At 43.1% G+C, this 26,581-nt stretch overlaps 1 protein-coding gene across 10 annotated transcripts in view; it reads right to left on the reverse strand.

The window, feature by feature from the left end:
* Nucleotides 1–1,630: 1,630 nt before the first annotated feature.
* The window catches only part of LOC129858989 (zinc finger MIZ domain-containing protein 1-like), a 209,539-nt gene continuing 184,588 nt past the window's right edge, over nt 1,631–26,581 (reverse strand). For 5 of the 10 annotated variants that reach the window (XM_055928291.1, XM_055928299.1, XM_055928274.1 and 2 more), the window contains 20 exons: nt 22,667–22,702; nt 17,162–17,306; nt 13,534–13,648; nt 12,791–12,996; nt 12,463–12,667; nt 11,918–12,205; nt 11,390–11,572; nt 11,191–11,247; nt 10,837–10,999; nt 9,787–9,988; nt 9,212–9,290; nt 8,979–9,110; nt 7,885–7,990; nt 7,506–7,666; nt 7,247–7,314; nt 7,073–7,141; nt 6,667–6,935; nt 6,322–6,521; nt 5,443–5,724; nt 1,631–5,109 (listed from right to left, as the gene is read on the reverse strand). In XM_055928291.1, the coding sequence (XP_055784266.1) occupies nt 5,002–5,109; nt 5,443–5,724; nt 6,322–6,521; nt 6,667–6,935; nt 7,073–7,141; nt 7,247–7,314; nt 7,506–7,666; nt 7,885–7,990; nt 8,979–9,110; nt 9,212–9,290; nt 9,787–9,988; nt 10,837–10,999; nt 11,191–11,247; nt 11,390–11,572; nt 11,918–12,205; nt 12,463–12,667; nt 12,791–12,996; nt 13,534–13,648; nt 17,162–17,306; nt 22,667–22,702 (3,074 nt within the window). In that variant the 3' untranslated portion in view covers nt 1,631–5,001. The remainder of the gene's footprint in view (nt 5,110–5,442; nt 5,725–6,321; nt 6,522–6,666; nt 6,936–7,072; nt 7,142–7,246; nt 7,315–7,505; nt 7,667–7,884; nt 7,991–8,978; nt 9,111–9,211; nt 9,291–9,786; nt 9,989–10,836; nt 11,000–11,190; nt 11,248–11,389; nt 11,573–11,917; nt 12,206–12,462; nt 12,668–12,790; nt 12,997–13,533; nt 13,649–17,161; nt 17,307–22,666; nt 22,703–26,581) is intronic. The other 5 variants (XM_055928306.1, XM_055928348.1, XM_055928329.1 and 2 more) reach the window with 3 other exon arrangements.

Consider the following 26,581-nt stretch of genomic DNA (forward strand, 5'->3'; position numbering starts at 1 on the left):
AGGGTGAAACAGAGATCGGACCAACACGCAGCATAGCCAGTGCTCAACATGTTTAATTCAACAAAAACAGTGAACACTTACAACGAACAAAATAACAAAATGTGGCAAACCGAAACAGTCCTATCTGGTGCAGAACACAAACACAGAGACAGGAAACAACCACCCACAATCCCCAACACAAAACAAGCCACCTATATATGATTCTCAATCAGGGACAACGATTGACAGCTGTCTCTGATTGAGAACCATATTAGGCTGGACACAGAAACAGACAAACTAGACACACAACATAGAATTCCCACCCAGCTCACGTCCTGACCAACACTAAACAAGCAAAACACATAAGAACTATGGTCAGGACGTGACAGCCATGGGTAGGTATAGGCCCACCCACTTGAGAGCCAGGTCCACCCACTGGGGAGCAAGGCCCAGCCAATCAGCCAGGCTCAGCCAATCACAAGCATTTCGCTACACTCGCATTAACATCTGCTAACCACGTGTATGTGACCAATACAATTAGATTTTTCCTTTTTAAATACTCCTCAGCACTCCCCCCCTCAGACGGTCCCACAAGTGAAGAAGCCAGATGTGGAGGTCTTGGGTTGGCGTGGTTACACGTGGTCTGCGGTTGTAAAGCCAATTGGATGTACTGCCAAATTCTTTAAAACAGCACTCGTAGGCGGCATATGGCAGAGAAATGAACATTCAATTCTCTGGCAACAGCTCTGGTAGACATTCCTGCAGTCAGCATGGCAATTGCATGCTCCCTCAAAACTTGAGACATCTGTGGCATTGTGTTGTTTGACAAAACTGCACATTTTAGAGTGGCCTTTTATTGTCCCCAGCACAAGATGCACCTGTGTAATGTTCATGCTGTCTAATCAGCTTCTTGATATGCCACACCTGTCAGGTGGATGGATTATTTTAGCAAAGGAGAAATGCTCACAAAGGAGAAATGCTCATCGTTCTTGACGGGTCCAGACGAAAACAACCTCGTCGCAGCAATCGCCAAAGAGCAATATTTTATAGGATTTTTAATTTCTTTGCATAGTTGTCAACATGAAGTTCTGAGAATGGGGGTATGTGTGATTACACATGACTTTGCAAAGACCTCCAACAGCGACACCGAATGATGATGTTGTGCAGATAGATTGCTAGTCCATGAAAATGATGAATACATCTGTCTACAAAATTCAATAGTATTTTGATTTTTATTGTTAAAATGTCTTATTCCTCTCCCCATCAAAGCCTTTACTCCAATATTGAACTCTGTATTTTAGGTCTAAATAACTTTATATGTGATAGACAGGACGCTTCCTTTTTTAAGGTAGTTTCAAACTTTGCATGCATGTAATAATCATATTGTTATGAAAGCTCTTAAACTGACTTGACTGCCAGTTGGTCTTCATAGATCTAGCATTCTCCACTGTGATTGGTCTTCATAGATCTAGCATTCTCCACTGTGATTGGTCTTCATAGATCAAGCATTCTCCACTGTGATTGGTCTTCATAGATCAAGCATTCTCCACTGTGATTGCGTCTTGTGGATGACGATTCATTTACTGTCATTAAAGTTACATAGAGGATAGAAGATGTAGGCTATTGGAAAACCAAGACCATGATGCATGAGTTTCATTTGAATACATATTTATTAGATAAATATTAGGATGTCACGTCATCTAACTACATACAGTTTTGCAAGACTAAAAATCACAATTCTTTTTTTCTGACCAGTTTAGTATATGAAATGACTGTACACAGAATGTACAAAACAAAAAAGACAACTGCCACCTGGTGTGTCAATCACTTCAGATTGTACCTCGGAAGTAATATTTTTTGCCTAATCGTGTAAAAACTGTAAATTTGACAAAATTGTACAAACTGTAAATTTTGTATCAACAATTTTTAGGAACCACTCATGGTTCCCACAAATCCCGATTGGTACCTCAAAATTATCTTTATTATTTTGTTGTTGTAGCACCTTTATAAAGTACACAAGTAATAGAGAAATACACAGAAGTTGAATTTTACACAAAAAGAAACAGATGTGTATTTTTTTTCCTTTTCCAATGGCCGTGTTTGAGAAGTAGATAAGAAAGTATCTTACATAAATGAACAAATGTGGTCGGAGAGAGAGGACTGTACAGACTATCTCAAACACGGACTCCTTTTCCCACAATTCAACAGTCTCTTCTGACAGGAGGATGCAAACTTTACAAATTCTAAATACACAATGCGTATCATTGTCCCCTGCGTGGGGAAAATGTCTACATTTCTGTAAGTTAATGAGTCTCTATTTGTCATTTACATAATGTACATGCATTCCTTAGACCCTCCAGACCCGTTTCTTTCTCTTCTCTTGCATTTAAGTGACCGAGTAGAGAGGGTCGGGGGGATCACAACATCTCCCATTTCCTTTCCATGAAAATACATTGCATCCTCTAACACACTCCACTTGTGTCCATTGACTGTCCAGCTACAGTTGTGTGTGGAGCCTGAACCTCGGACAAGACTCAAACCTCTATGTGGCGTATAGAGAGTAACGTTGATAGACCAGACTTCAGCATCATGTCTACACAGATCTACAGACAGACGGGGCAGGGGAGTCAAAATACCTCGCTGTGGCAGTGCATTGTCTTCAACAAATAGACAGACCAAAGGATCAGTTGTGTTCAGGTGATTCAACCAGCATTGGGGATCATTCCTAAGTCCTAACAATATCCACGGATTGATCTAGAAATATTCAATTTCATTTAGTAGGCTACATAATCTGATGTAAACCAAATTATGATTATTCTCACAAAGTCACTTAATAGATAAACAAAGTAATAACTTAAAATAGGAGAACAATATCAAAAACGCTACGAGGATAGAATAATACACATGATGATCTTGTGTTGTACAAAAGAGGGTAGCACAAAAATGTCAAAGAACTCACATTCAATTCCAGAGGGTATTAGACTTTTGACTTAAAACAAAAAAAGACTGGGGGTAAAGTCACTTTTCCCTCAATACATTAGCAAATATATTTAAAGCATACATTGTCAGGATGACAACCATTTTAAAGTATTGTCTTTATAAACCATTGTGGGATCATGTGTGCTTTTCCTTTTTTTTTTTTTTAAGATGACAAAATACAGTTTAACAGTAACAAGACACAGAAAATGCAGTGCAACCACACATTTATTCAGAATAATTTTTGATGGGTTCCCTAGGAGTATGCTTAAAGCATAGAAGGGCATCATTCTTACATTATAGTAATGTCCAGGCCAACTCCTACAAACTGTGGGATAACTTTGGTGATGTTTCATGGCAATTTTACAATGAACAGTCAAAGTGGAACAAACATGAAAATAAAAAAGTTGGACAATACATTACCATTAACCAAAATCATTCCTTTGCAAGAAAATGTCAAATAAAATCATGATAAAAAAAATGCAATGACTATAAAATAAAAAAGACAATATTCTTTCCCTCTAATTTAGAACAGAGGCCATTGGCACACATGCACTTCTTAACACATGGTAGAGCCAAACCGTACAGTATAGTTACAGGAGCAATTGCAGGCCTGTAGAACAGAGGAAGACTCACCTTAAAGAGGGAGAAACAGGCTAACTTTAATTCTGGCTCTATTACAAGGGCCGAATATCTTTTGCAACACTAGATGTTTCTGTCTATTATAGACTAAACAGGGACTCTTCTCTTTTCTCTTTTTCTATCAATCTCATCCTCACTCTTTCTCTTGCACACGCACACACACACACGCACACGCACACACTCTCTCTCTCTCTCTCTCTCTCTCTCCCACACGCACACAATTCTATATCATTCTAACCCAAAACAAATGTATTGGTAAAATTCATTTTTGTACAGCCCACAGCCCGACATGGCATTGTACTGCAATATCAGGGAAGAGAAACTTTAACAACATTGGACGGGGCGATGGGCAGACAGAATAGTTAACAGTGCTGATTCTTCGATAGACTGGGTTGGGCTAGCTATCCTCCCCCACAGGCACAAAGACATAAATAACACTTGGTCTCTCCTCTCAGTGCTCTGCCTGTGATGTGGTGTGGGGCTCTGTCTGTTGTGCTTCAGTAGAATGGATGGAACGGACCCAGTGCTGACTGACTGATGTCACGATGGAAACACACACTGTGAGCTAAGGGTCACAGGTTATAAGAACACAATTTATTTAGGTCAAAGGTCAGGGGTTAAAGGTCGTGGTCTCAGGGGATCAGGGCTTGGAAGAACACACATCAAAATAGGATTGATAGAAACACTGGCCAGGACAAAAAGATTACTTTTCTTTCCTATTCTTGTATGTTTTTTTTTCTTTTCTTTTTGTATAATGGGGGAAATAAGAATGATAAAACAATGCTACAACACTTTTTCCTAAAAGCCCACACAGAGAGTTCGGCCTGTGAAGTCATACGCATAGAACGTGATTAATAGCTGCACAGTTTTCTTTCGATATAATATCACTTAAGGACTAGACAGCCGACATTGGCTGTCGACGTGTTGTTGTCGGCCAGAGGAGCTCCGCAGCTCCGCGATTCTTTACATGAGGAAGAGTGTGTGTGAGGAAGTGAGGACTTGAGTGCATTTCCTGTTTCCTGTCTCTTTCACACACAGTGTCCACTCCCTGACATCCAGACTGTCATCCTCATCTCATGTTCTGACAGATGACCTCATGCCACCTACACGTCTATGCCACAATTGACAAAACATTGTGTGTGTGTGTGTGTCCGACGGGGTGTGAACCCGGGTGTGTAGGAGGTGTGACCTGACTGGGGGTTTGAACTTTGAACCCTGGGTCTGAAGTGCACTACACATTGGGTAAGTCCACTCGGGAAGTGCCCCCACTACCAGTCCATATGAGGATGACGGTGTGTCTATGGACTCTATGGAGAGTCCAGCTGGTTGGACACACAGCCTGTGGTGTGTGTGTGTCTGTGGAAAAGATTTGGGTTTGGCTCGAGGGGTGAGGGAGGCGAAAGGTTAATTGTTCTCGAAGAGGGAGAGCAGGTCATCGTTGCTGTTGGAGGGGAGGTCTGGGGGGTCCAGATAGGACAGGAGCTCGTCTGGGTTGGCCAGCTCTGGAAGCAGCTGTAGAGAGAGAGACAGGGAAAGAGAGGGAGAGAGAGAGAGGTGGATGAGGCAGGGAAGGAGGAAGAGCCAGAGAGAGGGAAGATGGGGGAGTGAGAGTGATAAGGGAAGAGAGACAAGAATTAGGATACATATTGTCAATAGACGTCTCATTTCTATCCAAAAGTCTTTTTAAACAACTAAAGCTATTAGCATAGCAGCAGACATGCTGCATCAAACCAAAGCTAGGTTATGAGAGAAGCTTTAGCAGACGATGCTAATGCTAGCTAGATGACGTTTGCACCTGTTTGCTCATGCATCCTAAGCACGATGTCACAATGATGTCACACTTACATCTAGGGAGGGCTCGGGCATGTCACCACTGATTTGACCTTCGATGCCCGAGGAGGGGTTAAAGTTCAGATCGCTGTGCTGGTGGCTGTTCTGGCCTTGCTGCAGCTGGGGAGGCGGGGCCTGCTGGCGCGGTGGCAGCAACGATTGGCCGCTGTGATGTAACGACTGCCCTGATTGGCTGCCACCGTGATGTATCAACTGGTTGTTGGGGTGAGGAGGCGCGTGCAAGCTCTGCTGTTGCATGGAATTATGGGACTGATCAGTGCTGGAAGGATGAGACATCTAAGGAGGGAGAGAGGGATGGAGGGAGAGAGAGAGAGAGACGGAGGGAGAGAAAGAGAAAGAGAGACGCAGGGAGAGAGAGAGAGAGAAAGAGAGAGAAAGAGAAAGAGAAAGAGAGAGAGAGAAAGAGAGAGAGAGAGAGAGAGAGAGAGAGAGAGAGAGAGAGAGAGAGAGAGAGAGAGAGAGAGAGAAAGAGAAAGAGAGAGAGAAAGAGAAAGAGAAAGAGAAAGAGAAAGAGAAAGAGAAAGAGAAAGAGAAAGAGAGAGAGAGAGAGAGAGAGAGAGAGAGAGAGAGAGAGGAAGTAGAATGTGTTTAAAGAAAGCTCTGAGCTGACATGTAGAGGATGACATGAGCAAGGCTGCTAAGACAAGCTGAGCACAATGCCAAAGCTAACCTGATTGAGATCAGTGCTTTTTATGAACTACAAGGTCTTTGAGATGATATACAACAAGTATTCCTATTCCTTTCATATGACATTTGTTGTACCCTCCACCTGGGAAATGTTTGGGTGTGGGTGTACTACTTTTCTATGAGGATCTTCAGCAACTCTGGTATGAGTGCCCCTGGTGGTTGGTAGTGGAGGTGTAGGGGACTTACAGGTCCGTTGATGCCGTGGCTGAGGGGCTTGTCCTGGGATAGAAGACCCCCAGGGAAGTCTGCGGGGTGGGACAGCTGAGGGGTGTGGATAAAGTCACTCATGGGGGATCCTCCTCCTCTCGGTCCACCTCCACCACCTCCCCCGCCCGAGGGGTTACCGTGGGCAAAGTCAAAGTTCCCGTGACCGTGGTAAGTGTTGCCTAGCAACACAGAAAAACATAAATAAGGGGAGGGGACTCTTAAGGTTGTTATGACTGTAGTTGCTCTGGATAAGAGTGTCTGCGAAATAAACAACATTTAACATGTTCAAAATGTGTAATATCTGAATTCTGAAATTGGTCTCACCTGGGCCTCTCGGGCCACCGTACTCCCCTGGGTTGCCCCCGGCGCCGACGCCCCCGTGCTGAGCAGGGCCTGATGGGTAATGGGAGGGGCCAGGGCCCAGCTGGGCGATCATCTCCATGACATTGGGCATGGTCATCTGGGAGGGGCTCATGGTCTTGAAGCGTTTGGCCAGTGGTCCATCAGGGTCTTCTTTAATATGGAGGTCAGATTTGATGGGCACCGGGCGCCAGCTACACGATGGGTCAATGTTCACCTCCTCAAACTCCGAACTACGGGAAGAGAAAGGGGACCTTTTTATACAGTCCCATATTACAAAGGATGGAGGAAGTGGAAAAGTCCAGTATTACGAAGACACTGTGGTAATAATAATATTGGGAATAGTGGAAAATAACATTTAAGCACATACTTCTGGATGGCGTTGAGGATTCCCCACATGTACTGGTCCACCTCTAGACCCTCTAACAAGGCAGTTTTACTGTGAAGAGAGAAAAAGAGAGAGAAACAGGCATAATTTTAACTCATCCAAAAAGGAGACATAACTTTATTGACAAAACATAGTTTGGAAATGGTCATCACATACTTGCATACAGGACACCTCCACATCCCCCTCTCACAGTTCAGCTGCAGATACGACTCCAGATCAAAACACTGTGGAAGACAAAACACTTATGAGTCTTCAGGTCTCAGGCAAGGTTACTCATCACATTAGCGTAGTTCACCGAACCACCTGTGCTATAAGGTCCTAGAGTTTTTCCTGGTCTAGGCACATAGTCAGGGAAAACTCGTGGCCCTATCCAGCCATCTACCGTGTGAAAACATACCCCTTTCTCCCGTCCTACCTGTACGTGTTTGCAGTCATGCCCTCTGGCGGGCAGCTGGATGCGCCTGAAAGTGATTGGGCATTTGAGGGAGACTTTGATGGCGGTCTGCTCAATTCCATCCTCCCCATTTAGACTGGTGTTACCCGACGAGGCCACAACGCTGCTGAAGTTCCTCTTAACTGGAGGGAGAGACAGATTCAAGTTAGATTAGAGTTAGGCATATTAATGTAAAGGTAGTAAGATGGGGTGAAGGCTATATTAGTATAGTAGTAGTATAGTACAACATGATAGTGGTAACATGCTCTTGGTGATGCAGTGTTCTGCAGGCAGGAGTCAGAGTTATAGTAAGACACGGTATAGACTATTGCAGTATAGTTGTGCAGTAACAGTAGCATACTCTTGGTGATGCAGTGTTCTGCAGGCAGGAGTCTCTTCTTCAGGAGCCCTTGCAGGACGGAGCGGACTGAAGGCCTGTGGACCAGCTGCAGCACAAACAGGTGCGACTGCACATAGAGGAGGGAAATAAATAAATAACAAAGACATAAATAACATAAAGACATAACATAAAGACATAAATGACATAAAGACATAAATAACAAAGACAAAGACAAAAATATAATAAATAACATAGACATAGACATAAATAACATAGACATAAATAACAAAGACATAAAGACAAAAATAACATAAATAACAAAGACATAAATAACAAAGACATAAAGACAAAAATAACACAAATAACATAAAGACAAAAAAAACATAAATAACAAAGACATAAATGACATAAAGACCAAAATAACACAAATAACATAAAGACATAAATAACATAAAGACATAAATAACATAAAGACATAAATAACATAAAGACATAAATAACATAAAGACATAAATAACATATAGACATAAATAATATAAAGACATAAATAATATAAAGACATAAATAACATATACATAAAGACAAAAATAACATAAATAACATATACATAAAAAACATAAAGACATAAATAACATACATAACATACAGACATAAATAACATAGACATAAATAACATAGACATAAATAACATACATAACATACATACATAAATAACATAAAGACATAAATAACATAAAGACATAAATAACATAAAGACATAAATAACATAAAGACATAAATAACATAGACATAAATAACATAGACATAAATAACACAAAGACATAAATAACACAAAGACATAAATAACACAAAGACATAAATAACACAAAGACATAAATAACATAATGACATAAATAACACAAAGACATAAATAACATAAAGACATAAATAACACAAAGACATAAATAACACAAAGACATAAATAACACAAAGACATAAATAACACAAAGACATAAATAACAAAGACATAAATAACATAAAAACTGGATGATGAACACATCCAGTGTATCCTCTACATACATTTAAAATATCCCTTGTATCCTTTGCTCTGCATTTCTATTGAATTGTGTACTCACACAACAGCACGCGGTGACGGTGATCTGGATGGTGTTTCTGCCGGGCTGACACACTTGCTTCAGGTGCAAGGGTTTATGGGACGTCTTGTTGTCGCCCCGCTCGATGGTCAGCGGTGTGGCATTGACACTGACCTGGAAGGAAGGAGGACAGTGTGTCTGTGTGTTTGTGTGTGTGTGTACACATGTGTGTACGTATCTGTATGCACGCTGCATGCGTATGTGTGTGTGCTGACCTGGACGGAGGCAGGCCAGTTGGTGTTCATCTGTCGGTCCTCATGGTGGTAACACTTGAACTGCAGCTCCAGGTCTGACCTACAGGGGCAAAGAGAAAAGGGCAGAGGTCAATACAGTCAAATACAAAACGGTTTTTCCTAATTCTCTGGGACACCCAGCCAGGACAGCACAGTTTTGTTCCAGCCCAGCACTAGCACACCTTATTCAGTTGGTCAAGGGTTTGTTAATATGCTTAGTTGAAAGTTGTTTCAATTATCAGGACTGCTATTGGCCAATATTGTACAGGGAATGCGAACAATGGCAACATTTTTTGTGACGGTACAGAAATAAGACTGGCGTCTCTCACCTCCACATGAGGGTCTGGTGTAGAAACAGTCGTAGGTGTATGTGTCTGTGTGTGTGTCCGTCTGTGTGTATCTCACCTCCACATGTGGGTCTGGTGTAGAAACAGTCGTAGGTGTATGTGTCTGTGTGTGTGTCCGTCTGTGTGTATCTCACCTCCACATGTGGGTCTGGTGTAGAAACAGTCGTAGGTGTATGTGTCTGTGTGTGTGTCCGTCTGTGTGTATCTCACCTCCACATGAGGGTCTGGTGTACCGACGGTCGTAGGTGGTAGACGTGGTTACTGACGGCGAGGTTGTGTTCCAACCGGAAAGGTTCCAACACCACGCCGTCCCGGACCGGGAAGGTCAACCGCAGCTCCTCGTTGGGATTGGCTGATGGGAGCGGAGAGACAGGACAGGAAGATAGGACGTCAGCTTTCCTTTTAACTGTATCTGTGGCAGTGGGGTAAGAGTTGTATATTGGTTTATTGACAGTCAGACATACAGGAGACAGTGGCTGGGGCACCAGGATACCACTGTGAGGTACTAACTAACTACCACGTGATATTTAAGTATTTCATTTTTAATTAAAATAAAATAAAAAAAAACAGTTTTTGCTTTTTCATTATGGGGTATTGTGTGTAGATTGATGAGGGTAAAAAAAACTATTTAATACATTTTAGAATAAGGCTGTAACGTAACAAAATGTGGAAAAAGTGAAGGGGTCTGAATACTTTCCGACTGCTCTGTATCAGGGCAGCATGTAGTAGTGATCAGGGTTGGACTTAATTCTATTTAATTTCCAGTCAATTCAGAAAGTAAACCAAATTCCAATTCCAAATTTTCCCAATTTAAACGGGTTGCAAAGAATTGGAATTCTTGTGTACTTTCTGAATTGACTGGAATTGTAATGGAATTGACCCAAACCCTGTTAGTTATGTAGAGAAGTAGTCATGTAGTGAAGTAGTCGTGTCTCAATGGCTTTGTATCTCATGAAAATGAAATAAAACCATCAATGTACTGCTAAAACGTGGTTGTGCAGGCATTGCTGTATTTTCAGCCAAAGGTATCGAAAGCGTTACTGACGGCTTGGTCTAGCTCTGCTGTACTGTCTGTAGACTAGCCAATGTGTGTGTGTGTGTGTGTGTGTGTGTGTGTGTGTGTGTGTGTGTGTGTGTGTGTGTGTGTGTGTGTGTGTGTGTGTGCGTGCGTGCGTGCGTGCGTGCGTGCGTGCGTGCGTGCGTGCGTGCATGCGTGGCATGCATGCATCCATGTCTGGATGCTCCAGTGTAAGTACTCACTGGGAGGTGGAAGCGCTGCCATATTTGGTTTCATGTCAGGCGGGAACGGGGGCTTGACATCCTGGTTGGGCGAGAGGTACGGGGGCATACTGCTTCCGGGGGTCATAGGAGGAGTGGGGTTACCAGGCACCGGGGAGTGGGGGTAGTTACCTGGCCTGGGGGCCTGCAGAGAAGGAGAGCGGTAAAGAGAGAGGGAGAGGGAGGGGGAGAAAGGATAGAGGGGGAGGGGGGAAAAGGAGAGAGGAAGAAGAGTGATACATACGGGTTAAAGAAAAACCATGAGATAGAGAATTCAAAGAACTCTGTTGGCATCTACATTTGCTTAGACAAAGGATAAAAAAGGAGGGCACATACCCCGTTGCCTTGGCTATATGAGTATCCACCTCTGTTCTGACCGTTGAATGGCTCTTGCTGTGAATGAAACAGACATCAATGGTTAAATGTACAGCTGCACAATGGGAGCAGGAGTAAATGGTCAAATGGTTATGTTAGTGTGAGGAGAGGTCTAGAGCTTACAGGTAGATAGGGAGTGTTTGTGTGAGGGAGCTCTCACCCTATAGTACTGCCCCATGGGCATGCCTTGCGGGTGGTAGTGGCCTTGCCCCTGCCCCCCGGGCATCCTCTGGCCGGGGTAGTTTGGGGAGGGCATCGGCCTGGATGGGTTAGAGGTGGGGTACTGACTCTGCTGGGGAGGGAACTGACCGTTAGGACCATACTGCTGACCCACGTAGTTTGGCTGTAGGGAAGAGAAGGAGAGAGGGAGAGAGAGGGAGAGAGGGAGAGAGAGGGAGAGAGAGGGAGAGGGAGGGAGAGGGAGAGAGAGAGGGAGAGAGAGAGAGAGAGGGAGAGAGAGGGAGAGAGGAGAGAGAGGGAGAGAGGGAGAGAGAGGGAGAGGGAGAGGGAGAGGGAGAGGGAGTGGGAGAGATAATCAATCAGCAACTTAATTATTCTATTAACATTTGTAAGAAAGGCATGCACTGCATGTTGGGAGGTACTATGAGAATATAATACTCAAAGGAAACATACACCCCCCACTCTAAACACACACATATACCTCCCCCACACACACCATCCAACTCACCTCCCCAGGATAGGGCCTCTTCATGCCCTGCATAGGCATGGCCTGTCTGGGGCCTCCGGGTCCTCCGTAGCCCTGCTGGGGCATCCTCTGGCCATGGGCCCCGAAAGGCCCCATGCCTGGGGCTTGAGTTTGATTCATGCCCATGGTAGGCCCACCCATGCTCGGGTTGTTCATGGCCTGGCCCATGCTGCCTGGGTTCATGCCTCCAGGGGGCCCTCTGGGGCCAGGCTGGTTCATGAACTGGTTGTTGTAGGCCTGGCCTGGGCCCATCTGGAAGGAGGAACACATCTGGACGAAAAAGAAAGGAGGAAGAAAGGACAAAGAGTTAAGGTTAAGTATGAAGCTGCAGGTTTGACTCCATGGTTTTAGTCTGTATTTAGTGTACAATGTATGTAGTAGTATCTGGTTTTCCTCAGGCCCAAAACAAGATATTATAAGTAAGTAGCTACATTTGTTTCTAACTTTTAGCAACCTGTATTATGGCAATGGTGTGTTTGTGTGCGTGTTATGATAACAGTGCTTGTACATGAGTGACGTGTCCGTACCTGTCCATACTGGTTAATCTCTTTGTTCTGGGTCTCCTGCTGCATGGCTGCCACGGTAGCAGTTGCTGTGGCGGTTGCCGTAGCAGCGGCGGCGGCAACAGCGGCGGCAGCAGCTGCAGCTGCTGGTTGGGTGAAGTCGCCAGGCTGGCGGGAGTGTTGGGGCATGCCCATCCCCCCTGGGGGAGTGTTAGGACCACCTGGGTAACTAGATAACGGACACAATATGAATTAGAGCTGTGCATACTGTATGTGTTAAAACCATAGAGTAAGAGTGAGATAGAGAATGTGTCAGTCTCAACTTCATTGATGTGTGTGTATGACCTCTTACCTCCCGCTGTAGCCCCCTCCACCGGGGTATCCTTGCCTGCCATACATCCCCTGCTGCATGTAGCCCTGACCCTGGCTTCCCTTGGCTGGGAACTGCTGCTGCTGGCCGGGAAACTGGGGGGAGTTGAGGCCTGCCGGACCCCCAGACATACCCTGGCCCATGGGGTTACCTCCTGGGTTCATATGGCTGGAGCTGTTGGCCAACACCTGGGTGAAGAAAGGTCAAATGTCAAATCATCTCACTGATATTTTTTGTCTAACAACTGATCATTGATATAGTGTTTGATTAGACACAGCAAACAGTGTTAGGTCAAGCACAGAGATCCTAATATGTCATTCTATGATGTCAACTCACTGTGTGGGACTTCAACAAGAGATCTTTGATATAGGCCTAGCTTTTGGTGATACACACACAGCGAACCATATTTCAACCAACATCAGAATTCCAATAAACCCCTAGCCTCTAGCCCCTGGGAGCTTTTGTCAATCTGAGAGGAATGTCTAGGTAAAAGAAATATGGTGATGATTCCACCAGGTCCCATCAAAGGGCAAGATGGAACTACCGCCATATAACACCTATCTAATCATCTCAGATCTACACAAAGTGCCTAAGGAGACTTGGGATTGAGGGTCTGTCTTCGGTAGTTCAATTACTAGACTCAATACAAAGGTATACGAGCATGTGTTGTGTGTCGAAAACATCAAATAGTGTGTACTGAAGTGTGTGTGTGTTGTGTGTCTCACCTGACTCTGTGACGTGTTGGTCACACCCCACACGGTGGTAACAACAGACAATGACCCCGGGGGCTGGTTGGTGTTCTGTTGCCATGGAACTGAGTCGTAGGCAAATGACCCATCACTACAGAACAAATACGAACACACACATTAACCGAGAGATAGGCAATATGGACAAAAATCCATACCGCGATAAATTACCTGAATTGAGGTGATAACAATAAATACAATGATAGGTTTATAACATTGATGTGCACCACATTTTTTGTAATTATCCTTTAAAGCCCTCCAGAGAAAAACTAAATTTTCTTGTGTTTTATAAATATTTCCACACTATGAGGTTGGAATAATACTGTGAAATTGTGGAAATTATGATAATTCCCTTTTAGTATAAGAGCTGTTTGAAAAGACCGCCTGAAATTTCAGCCTGTTTTGGTGGGATGGAATTTTGGCCAAAGAATTAGGAATTAGAATTCTAAATAGGATTTGACATTCCATGGTGACATCACCATGCAGTAAATGTCACGATCGCGTTGACACGAACGAGAGGACCAAAGCGCAACATGATTTGAATACATCTTCTTTATTATATAACGACGAAGATGATCACCAAACACTTATACAACACTAACAAAACAACAAACGATCGTGAAACTTCAACCGTAAGTGCACACACAAACTACTTACGTCGACATATACATACACATAAACAATGACCCACAAACAGCTAAAGCCTATGGCAGCCTAAAATATGGCTCCCAATTAGAGACAACCGAAATCAGCTGTCTCTAATTGAGAACCCATTCCAGCCCCCATAGACTTTCCTAGAACTACACCCAAAATAGACACAGCTAGACACATACACTCAACACAAAACCATAAACTACAACAAACACCCCCTCTACCATATAATACCCCAAAATACACACATACCCCATGTCACACCCTGACCTAACAAAAATAATAAATAAAACAAATAATACTAAGGCCAGGGCGTGACAGTAAATTAGTTAATAGACCAATAAGATAGAGAGTACCAAACCTGTCTTCCAATAACCAGTGTGGTAAAGTACTTAAGTAAAAAATACTTTAAAGTACTACTTAAGTATTTTTTGGGGATATCTATACTTTACTTTACTATTTATATTTTTGACAACTTTAACTTTTACTTCACTGCATTCCTTAAGAAAATAATGTACTTTTTACTCTAAACATTTTTCCTGACACCCAAAAGTTACATTTTGACTGGAACACACATTTATCAAGAGAGCATCCCTGGTCATCCCTACTGCCTCTGATCAGACGGACTCACTAAACACAAATGCTTCGTTTGTAAATTATGTCTGAGTGTTGGAGTGTGCCCCTGACTATCCGCCAATAAATAAATAAATAAATAGTGCTGTCTGGTTTGCTTATTATAAGGAATTTTAAATGGTTTATACTTTTACTTTTGATACTTAAGTACATTTGATCAATTCCATTTACTTTTGATACTTAATTAAGTATTTTTAAAACCAAATACTTTTAGACTTTTACTCAAGTAGTATTTTACTGGGCGACTTTCACTTTTACTTGAGCCTTTTTTTATTAAGATATCTTTACTTTTACTCAAGTAGGACAATTGAGTACTTTTTCCATCACTGCCAATAACAGGTCCTTTTCAGTTTCCCCCTCCCACTCAGACCACACCCAGACAGTCACTATATCAACACTATATCAAAATTCTTGCTTGGGAAATTGCTCTTTGCTAAGAAGTTATTTTTGTTTCTCTTTGACCATTTTTTATTGAAAACAATTACAGTAAGATACTTGATTGTTATCCAGAAAATGATTTGAAATTGAGATAAAAACAGCTGCATTGGACCTTTAAACTACTACTTCTAGTTTGATGGTTGTAGCATTCGATTGTCCCATTAACAATCACCCATATTAACACACTTATTTCAGCACAATCTTCACATTTCTCTAGTATAGGCTGTTTATTGTAATGAACAATGTCAGCAAAATGCCTGCGATAAGTGATCGTATCGCACACACGCACGCACGCACGCACGCACACACAGACCCTGTCATCACTGCAGGGCAGATACAAAGACATAGTAACGTGACAGCGTGGATCTCATTTGGCCAAGTACATAACACAACAGAGGATTGCATATCCACCCAGAATGTGAAATGTGCTCATAATTCTTGGAAGCCTTTGACCACGTATATGTTATTTGGAATATTTGACATTAGAACTCCAAACAAATTGGAGGCTAGAATATGAAGAACCAAACTAAACTCTACGGGGAGAGACAGACGGAGTATCTTTTCACACACACACACACACACACACACACACACACACACACACACACACACACACACACACACACACACACACACACACACACACACACACACACGCATAGCTGTGGTGTTGGAAGGGACCCAATATACTAGTATCTTCAAGGAACACCTCCCAAGATGCCCAGCGCAAAGCAGAATTGTGGCAGCCAGGTTTGTAATTGGGACAAGCACAGAACATTCTCCTGAACATTACTTTACTGCAGCCCACTCCCTCCGTTTGTGCCTGCCTGTGTCTGTGAATCGATACAGTTACATTATCAGGGAAATAATTTTTTCTATTTTATTTTACCTTTATTTATCTTGGCAAGTCAGTTAAGAACAAATTCTTATTTTCAATGACAGCCTAGGAACAGTGGGTTAACTGCCTTGTTCAGGGGCAGAATGACAGATTTTTACCTTGTCAGCTCGGGGATTCGATCTTTTGGTTACAAGTCCAACACTCTAACCACTAGGCTACCTGCCACCCTTTTTGATGATATATTGTATCATTTTGACAATTTCGCAAAATAGTTTTTGTGCTAGTTGGCTGCACCTGCACTAAAACACCAGTACATTTCTTTCATAGCTTGTTCTCCACTTTTATTTCCATGACCGATCGAAACCCGTTTTCACATGGCTCTTGCTTGTCCCTCTGCAGCAGACATACCGTGAGCAATATGTTTGGAACATCGAATCGCAGTGCACATTGAATCATGAGAGAATCGCAGTGCACATTGAATCATGAGAGAATCGCAATGCACATTGAATCATGAGAGAATCGCAGTGCACATTGAATCATGAGAGAATCGCAGTGCACATTGAATCATGAGAGAATCGCAATACAGTATCGGCACCTAAGTATTGTGATTATATTGTTTCGTGAGGTCCCTAGCAATTCCCAGCCCAGCGTGTATGTCTGTTCCTATCCTCCAAGCTAGCTCTGCTAAGCTTGTCTTAGCTCACTTTCATGAAGAGAAAAACTCAGTACATGTATTTATTTGAGAAGGGACTGGGAAGAGAATATTCTAGGTTAAATGCAACATAGGGCACGATTTATATAGCTTACTTTGAGGGGGGAGAGGTGGGAGGAAACTGAGATTTAGGTCAACATTGTTAAAGTTTACACGAACGATCCAGTTTAAACCAGGGAACCAATGAGGGAGTGTGTGTTTAAATGACATGTTCACACCTGTTGTGTAAGTGAAAATGAAAGTGACAATGTCTCCCTTTGTGTAAAACAGAAAACATATACAGCAAAGTACACACTGACAGACGGACGGACGGGGACACATAAACACACACTGACCCATGTGAGAGTCCTCCAGGGGGTTTCATGGTGTTTATGTTGGGCTGCATGGGGACTTTGCCCTGAGGGGACTCGTTCTGTCTGCTCTTCTGGTGACGCAACAGCAGGAGGCGACCCAGCTCCTCGCACCACGATGACAGCAAGGCTACGGGAAAGAAAAACACACACACTCATGTGTCAGTCTAATAACGTATGAAAAACACACAGACACTCATGTGTCAGTCTAATAACGTATGAAAAACACACAGACACTCATGTGTCAGTCTAATAATGTAGGAAACACACACACACTCATGTGTCAGTCTAATAATGTAGGAAACACACACACACACACGTGTGTCAGTCTAATAATGTAGGAAACACACACACACACTCATGTGTCAGTCTAATAATGTAGGAAACACACACACACTCATGTATCAGTCTAATAATGTAGGAAACACACACATACACTCATGTGTCAGTCTAATAACGTAGGAAACACACACACACACACACACACACACACACACACACACACACACACACACACACACACACACGTGTCAGTCGAATAATGTAGGAAACACACACACACACACACACACACACACACACACACACACACACACACACACACACACACACACACACACACACACACACACTCATGTGTCAGTCTAATAATGTAGGAAACACACACACACACGTGTCAGTCTAATAACGTAGGAAACACACACACACACAAATGTGTCAGTCTAATAATGTAGGAAACACACACACACACTCACATGTCAGTCTAATAATGTAGGAAACACACACACACACTCATGTGTCAGTCTAATAACGTAGGAAACACACACACACACACGTGTCAGTCTAATAACTTAGGAAACACACACACACACACACACACTCATGTGTCAGTCTAATAATATAGGAAACACATACACACACACTCACGTGTCAGTCTAATAATGTAGAAAACACACACACACACACACACACACACACACACACACACACACACACACACACACACACACACACACACACACACACACACACACACACACACACACACACACACACACACACACACACACACACACACGTGTCAGTCTAATAATGTAGAAAACACACACACACACACACACACACACAGACACACACACACACACACACACACACGTGTCAGTCTAATAACGTAGGAAACACACACACACGTGTCAGTCTAATAATGTAGGAAACACACACACACTCACGTGTCAGTCTAATAACGTAGGAAACACACAAACACACGTGTCAGTCTAATAATGTAGGAAACACACACACACACACACTCACGTGTCAGTCTAATAACGTAGGAAACACACACACCACACACACACACACACACACACACACACACACACACACACACACACACACACACACACACACACACACACACACACACACACACACACGTGTCAGTCTAATAATGTAGGAAACACACACACACTCACGTGTCAGTCTAATAATGTAGGAAAACACACACGTGTCAGTCTAATAATGTAGGAAACACACACACACACACACGTGTCAGTCTAATAATGTAGGCAACACACACACACACACACACACACACACACACACACACGTGTCAGTCGAATAATGTAGGAAACACACACACACACACACACACACACACACACACACACACACACACACACACACACACACACACACACACACACACACGTGTCAGTCTAATAATGTAGGAAACACACACACACTCACACGTGTCAGTCTAATAATGTAGGAAACACACACACACACGTGTCAGTCTAATAATGTAGGAAACACACACACACGTGTCAGTCTAATAATGTAGGAAACACACACACACACACACGTGTCAGTCTAATAATGTAGGAAACACACACACACACACACACACACACACACACACACACACACACACACACACACACACACACACACACACACGTGTCAGTCTAATAATGTAGGAAACACACACACACTCACGTGTCAGTCTAATAACGTAGGAAACACACAAACACACGTGTCAGTCTAATAATGTAGGAAACACACACACACACACACTCACGTGTCAGTCTAATAACGTAGGAAACACACACACACACACACACACACACACACACACACACACACACACACACACACACACACACACACACACACACACACACACACACACACACACACACACACACACGTGTCAGTCTAATAATGTAGGAAACACACACACACTCACGTGTCAGTCTAATAATGTAGGAAAACACACACGTGTCAGTCTAATAATGTAGGAAACACACACACACACACACGTGTCAGTCTAATAATGTAGGCAACACACACACACACACACACACACACACACACACACACACGTGTCAGTCGAATAATGTAGGAAACACACACACACACACACACACACACACACACACACACACACACACACACACACACGTGTCAGTCTAATAATGTAGGAAACACACACACACTCACACGTGTCAGTCTAATAATGTAGGAAACACACACACACACGTGTCAGTCTAATAATGTAGGAAACACACACACACGTGTCAGTCTAATAATGTAGGAAACACACACACACACACACGTGTCAGTCTAATAATGTAGGAAACACACACACACACACACACACACACACACACACACACACACACACACACACACACACACACACACACACACACACACACACACACACACGTGTCAGTCTAATAATGTAGGAAACACACACACACTCACATGTGTCAGTCTAATAATGTAGGAAACACACTCACATGTGTCATTCTAATAATGTAGGAAACACACACACACGTGTCAGTCTAATAATGTAGGAAACACACACACACGTGTCAGTCTAATAATGTAGGAAACACACTCACATGTGTCATTCTAATAATGTAGGAAACACACACACACGTGTCAGTCTAATAATGTAGGAAACACACTCACATGTGTCATTCTAATAATGTAGGAAACACACACACACGTGTCAGTCTAATAATGTAGGAAACACACACAGGTCGGTCTACATATACAACTTTTCACTTTAACTACAGTCTGTCGGTCTGCTAAAACAGTCTCCAATATGTCAGTTTGAAGTAAGTCAGTTTCTATTACCAAACATTAGGATCCTATGATATTATTTTCCTGACTACTTCAGCAAAATGATTTGGACTCTCTGAAAGTCTCCACAGCCACTTCTGCCATCAGAAAAACAAACAAACAATTGCCCATCAAAAATGCTTGATCAGAACTATCTCAATTGATTCCTCAACTCTCTGACTATGTTCTGCCCACTACATTTGAGTGCTGCCTCTCACTCAAGTTGGACTGCAGTTCTGCCTCCTGCCACATTGAGGCACCCTAACACAGTAATCCCAGCCTGTCTGTTGCTGTCTGTTTGCCAGTGTAGATTTCAGTGACTGATGGAAAGAATCACACAGTGTTTATCTGCAGTACATCAGCTCTAATCGCTCTAGAAGAGAGTCCTCTGGCTTTCTGAAGAGGAATGGTAACATGCAGAGCGAGAGAGGGGGGGGTGGGAAAAGAGAGAGACGGAGAGCTCGAGATGGAGACAGAGAGAGAGAGAGAGAGAGAGAGAGAGAGAGAGAGAGAGAGATGGATATGGGTTAGAGAGCGTATACCCGTCCTCTCCCCTCCTCTTTCTCCCATCCACTCGTCCCCAATGACTAATCAGATTGCTCAGCGTTCTCAGTCATCTTCAACGCAGGTAACTGTCTGCTCCACCATGCAGGCAGGCAAACATCATTATGAATGGTGTACGATGCACTGTACATAAGAAGAGCTTTGGACTTAATGTCTAACATCTTAACACAGAAAATAAGCTCAAAAGGTGCTTGAGATCAAACAGCAAAGCCTTAATTGAGCCATGAATAAAGGAGAGGAGAGAGAAGAAACGAGAAGAGGATAGTTGACCACAGCAGAGCAGACTGAGCCACATTGAGCCAATCTTTGAGAAGTCAGTCTTAGGCTCCCAGCAGGTTTCTGCCAGAGCCAGAGGGAGGAGAGACTCAGCCCTCCTACTTAAAGTGGAATTATTCCACCCTGCCATTACAGAGAGCTTATCTCCCCACTTAATCACCACCTCCGTCCTCCCTCCGCACGCCCAGCCTGTCGCAAGACCTGGCAAACTGCTATTTACACCCATAGTGTTCTGGTCAAAAGTAGTCACGGAGGGGTTAAGTACTCTGCTAGTATCCTCACTCTCTCTCGCTCTCTCTCTCTCTCTTTCTTTCTCTTTCTTTCTCTCTCTGTTCTACAGTAATTAGCATTCGGAGTTTCCTTGTAATGGAGGACTTGCCCTCTATCATTAGTTAATGGAAACAGCAGCCTGTTGCCCTGGGTTACACTTCCTGCTGTTCACACAGGCTGGATGACTCAGGTAATTTAGCTAGTGGATATTCTCCTCCTCTACAGTTAAAGGTACAGTCCACATGACGACATCATTATATCTTTCTCTATGTTGACACTGCAATGTTTCAGCACTTGTACATGATAAACAGCAAGTTTAAAAGACCAGACCACACATTTCCACTGAACGTACAGTATGGATGAATGCAGAAAGCAGTGATGTCACAGACTAGCCTATATTACAGGCTTGGCTGTGCAGCCCACATTACTCACAACACTCTGATATAGACACACATGCAGATCAGCTCACGTACAGTACACTACAGATAGAGGTAGTACTACATAGTACACACAGATATGAGACAGTACACTTTCTCAGAACATGAAAACCGTACATTGGACGCCGAATACACGCATTGTCAGAAGCCTATACACATACAACGTGTGATACAAGACAAAAAAAGCTATTTCTATAAAATCATAATCTATATAAAGCTCCAGCCAGTATGCTGTGTAATGTGGGCAGGATAATGTGTGCAAAATAAGAAATATGAAGAGAGGACATCAAATCCTCTTGAAATCAAAAAGTTTGCATCCAAAATGGAACCCTATTCCCTATGTAGTGCACTACTTTTGTCAAAAGTAGTGCTCTTAAAAGGGAATCGGGTGCCATTCGAGATGCAGACAAAGTCATGCTTCTGCAGAACCGTAATGGAACCCATTTAGCAGCCAATGATATCCTTCCCAGCTAATGACCCTCCTCCACTCCACTCTGAGAGCCTCTGCCCAACCAGAAGCACATCCAATGGGTTTATAATCCCTCTCCATGACTCTGGGGCAGATTCAATCAAAACCACACTGCAGGAAAAACCAGCACAGGGTAAATAATCACATTCATTTTATAAACAGTCTGTTTTTTATTTGTTTACTGAAACACAACTGTTCAGGTTTTCTCATAGTGCGAGTTTGATTTGGTCTCTGTGAGCATACGGAGCATACAGATGGAGGGGTGGAGGTGGAGTAACGATAAGCGGTCGGATGCTGGAGCCAGAGAGGGATGGATGGAGGGAGGAATGGAGCGAGGTTAGCTACCTGAGTCACTCTGACATCTCCTGCAGGTGTTGGTTTCTGTAGGGTTCAAATTACACATTTTACTGGGGAGGGAGGGGTTAATCACGAACAAAACACAAAATGCAGCAGCAACAGTCAAGTTAAACGTGCAGTCTGCAATTTCTGTGTCTTGTATCCCTATGTGTGTGGCACTGGCACCAAACCCACAAACAATCGAGGCTCAAAGTAAACACACACACAAAACAGAAGTTAGGCCCGTATAAGAAAAGAAAAAACGCAGGCTCGTTTGAGCCAATCACTCGCAAAGAGCCTACCCTTCCACCCTATAGGGTCAGACTACATAGATATATATATTTGCTTTATATGCATTTGATATGAATACTTGACTGACAAAGAGATCCAGAGAGATGGATAGCCATGCAGTATGCTCTTTAAAAAAGGCAAAGAAGAAGTAATAGTTCTGTAGTGATATAGATGAAGAGTCTGTTAGTCCTACCAAGTCAATATATTTGTCTGAAATGCTTCATTGACCACACAAAGATATGTAGAGAGGTGGAGAGCCATGATGGATGATGCCCTAAGTAGAAAAATAAAAATACATGCACATTTATTCTGGTTGACTTCAACACAATACAATTCTCATTCTTTAGAGGGCACACAGATAGGATTACATCACGCTAGTTTCCAGATTGAAATGTAGCCTAGAGTGAAGGCATAGGGGTCATGACCTGTGTACAGTATCTGACCTGCATTCAGACTGTTAAGATACTGACATATGATGCTTTGGCAGGAATTACCCATGATACACTATGATTAGAAGTATGTCCTTGTCCAATTACTAACCCTGGGGTCAGGACCTTCCCATCTGCACTATAGCAGCTATTCACCGCACAGTAACTTTAGACTCACATATACGTGCACTAGCTGTGAGGATCCTGGAGCTTTCAGTGGTTAGAACACATTAGATGGATACGATTTACAATATCCTGAGGCTAAAGGGATACTCCGGGATTTTGGCAATGACAGATGAACTTGTGGATACCATTTTTATGTTAAGGAAATGAGAGGTAGTTTGCGAGTCAATGCTAACTAACATTAGCACAATGACTTCCAGTCATAGCGCTAACACTAGTAAGCAATTGTGCTAGCGCTAGTTAGCGACTTCCCTCAGACTGCACATAGACATAAAAATGGTATCCACGAGTTCATTTGACTCTGGGGAAGTAGATAAAGGGCCCCATTGCCAAAATCCCTAAGTAACCCTTTAAGTCAGCGGCCTAGGCTTCTTACAGAAGAGGAAACAGGGTGGCCACACACACTAGCTGTTAGGATGCTGGTGGTTACAGTGGTTAGACATAGAGCACATTAGATGTACAGGAAACAAACAACAGTGCAGCTCAACAGATCAACAGTGTTCACTGGGAACTGCACCCTGTGTGTCTTAATGAATCCACCACTGTCCCCCCAGTACTACACAATCTTACTGGACGAGCTCCCAGTACTACACAATCTTACTGGACGAGCAGCCAGTACTACACAATCTTACTGGACGAGCAGCCAGTACTACACAATCTTACTGGACGAGCTCCCAGTACTACACAATCTTACTGGACGAGCAGCCAGTACTACACAATCTTACTGGACGAGCAGCCAGTACTACACAATCTTACTGGACGAGCAGCCAGTACTACACAATCTTACTGGATGAGCAGCCAGTACTACACAAACTTACTGGACGAGCTCCCAGTACTACACAATCTTACTGGACGAGCAGCCAGTACTACACAATCTTACTGGACGAGCAGCCAGTACTACACAATCTTACTGGGCGAGCTCCCAGTACTACACAATCTTACTGGACGAGCAGCCAGTACTACACAATCGTACTGGACAATCAGCCAGTCTCTCTGAAGCAGAGCTCAGGTTAGTGAGTTAAACTGTGGCCCCAGTAGGTCAAGCCCTGGTCAGCTGATATGTCTCTGTCTGTCCTGTGCAGTGCTGCTAGGCTGCAGTCATGCTCCAAGACATAGTCCCCTGGAACCACTCCAAGACATAGTCCCCTGGAACCACTCCAAGACATTGTCCCATGGAACCACTCCAAGACATAGTCCCCTGGAACCACTCCAAGACATAGTCCCCTGGAACCACTCCAAGACATAGTCCCCTGGAACCACTCCAAGACATAGTCCCCTGGAACCACTCCAAGACATTGTCCCCTGGAACCACTCCAAGACATTGTCCCTTGGAACCACTCCAAGACATAGTCCCATGGAACCACTCCAAGACACGGTCCCTTGGAACCACTCCAAGACATAGTCCCCTGGAACCACTCCAAGACACGGTCCCTTGGAACCACTCCAAGACATAGATATACTGTACAGGTCTACATTTCTGATAATCTTCTATAATGAATCACACTCATATTGCAGTGCTTTAGGATTTTACATTGTTGCATTTAGAATAGTGGAAACAAACATGCATGTTCTGAGTTGTAAAACACAGAGAGAGAAAATCTAATTCCAAAGTTTCCCATCAATGAAGCCATCAGGAGCGTCCATTCTAGTCAGTCTAAGTCTTTCTATGCTTTCAGAATCAAAACCCTCCTTTTATCTCGAGCCACAGCAGGGGACCCTACTTAAACCCAAAGCCAGACTGGGATTGCCTGACACACACATGCATACACACACATAATCTCAGATGCACACACGCAGACACACACATCACAGAACCATTAACACATCCAAACACCTTCCGATGTCTCTTCAAGCAGACAGCTCAACTCACAGATACGCTCACACGTGGTGCACACACACACACAGGCCGTGTCCGAAATCTGGCTTGTCTACTACTTACCTAAACTCCATCCTGTGTACTGGGTCGTGCCTTTTGAGTAGTGTAACTTGGTGAAAAAAAAGTGTTCAACTTAATAAAAAACACTTCTCATCTCATGTTAAATAAAAAAATGACTATTAGGTCCTTATTAAGTGGTAAATAACCTAACAGGGCTGACTAACAGGGCTGACTAACAGGGTTGACGATTTCATCTTAAATCAGCCATAAATCCCCTTGTGACAGAGGGAATGGAAGCTTGTTGTGTGCAACAGGGAGGGGCAATTGAATGCAAGCTTGACTAAATATTTCTAGCCTGGGTAACAGGGTTGACGTGTTATGCTCGACCCGCGCAGTTTTCCACCACAAAACACCAGAAAATGGCAAAAAAGAGTAGAACCAGCTCACTTGCTTTTACAGTAGGATTTGACTATTAGCTGTTCAATGTCTCGTTTGGAAGAAAAAAATGAAAAAAATAGTGGTTTCACCACATTAAAACAAGAGTTCAGTTCACGTAACAGGGTTGACCTTAAAATGAGGGACAGGTTGTTGTTTTACCTTAAAATGTATGATTAATAACATTAAATAAATAATAGTCTTCAGAAATGACTTTGTCAAAACAACAAAATAACTAGGGGTTTACAATGATGGTGAAACTTGGAGAAATGTTGGGGTTAAGTGGGTTCCTAGAAGTCACAGAGGTTGATGGAGGGACCTTAGTCGTTATTCATATTCAAAATCAGATTTATAGAATTTTCCATGTGGTCAATATTCAAGGGCGCTTCATTTAATATAACATGCTTTCAAAAAATGCAATATTTGTGCACATTTCCACTTAAAATATCAAAGGGACGCAAAAGGAACTCATTTCATGGAATGACCCTACTAATCGTACTACGTACTATTTAGAACATACTGTTTAGGTAACAACGATGCAGTAAGCTACAAATATCAACATACTAGGCTTATCCTACTGAGAATACATCATCTAATGCGCAACTGCGTTGATTCCCGCCATTCGTTCATTTTGGTACAGTGTCCCCTCAGCTGATTATCAGCTGTTGTCAGACACGTGGGTCTCGAAAGACAATTCTCTTCCTCAATAGT

Source organism: Salvelinus fontinalis, chromosome 1, assembly GCF_029448725.1.
Source record: "Salvelinus fontinalis isolate EN_2023a chromosome 1, ASM2944872v1, whole genome shotgun sequence".
NCBI lineage: Eukaryota > Metazoa > Chordata > Actinopteri > Salmoniformes > Salmonidae > Salvelinus > Salvelinus fontinalis.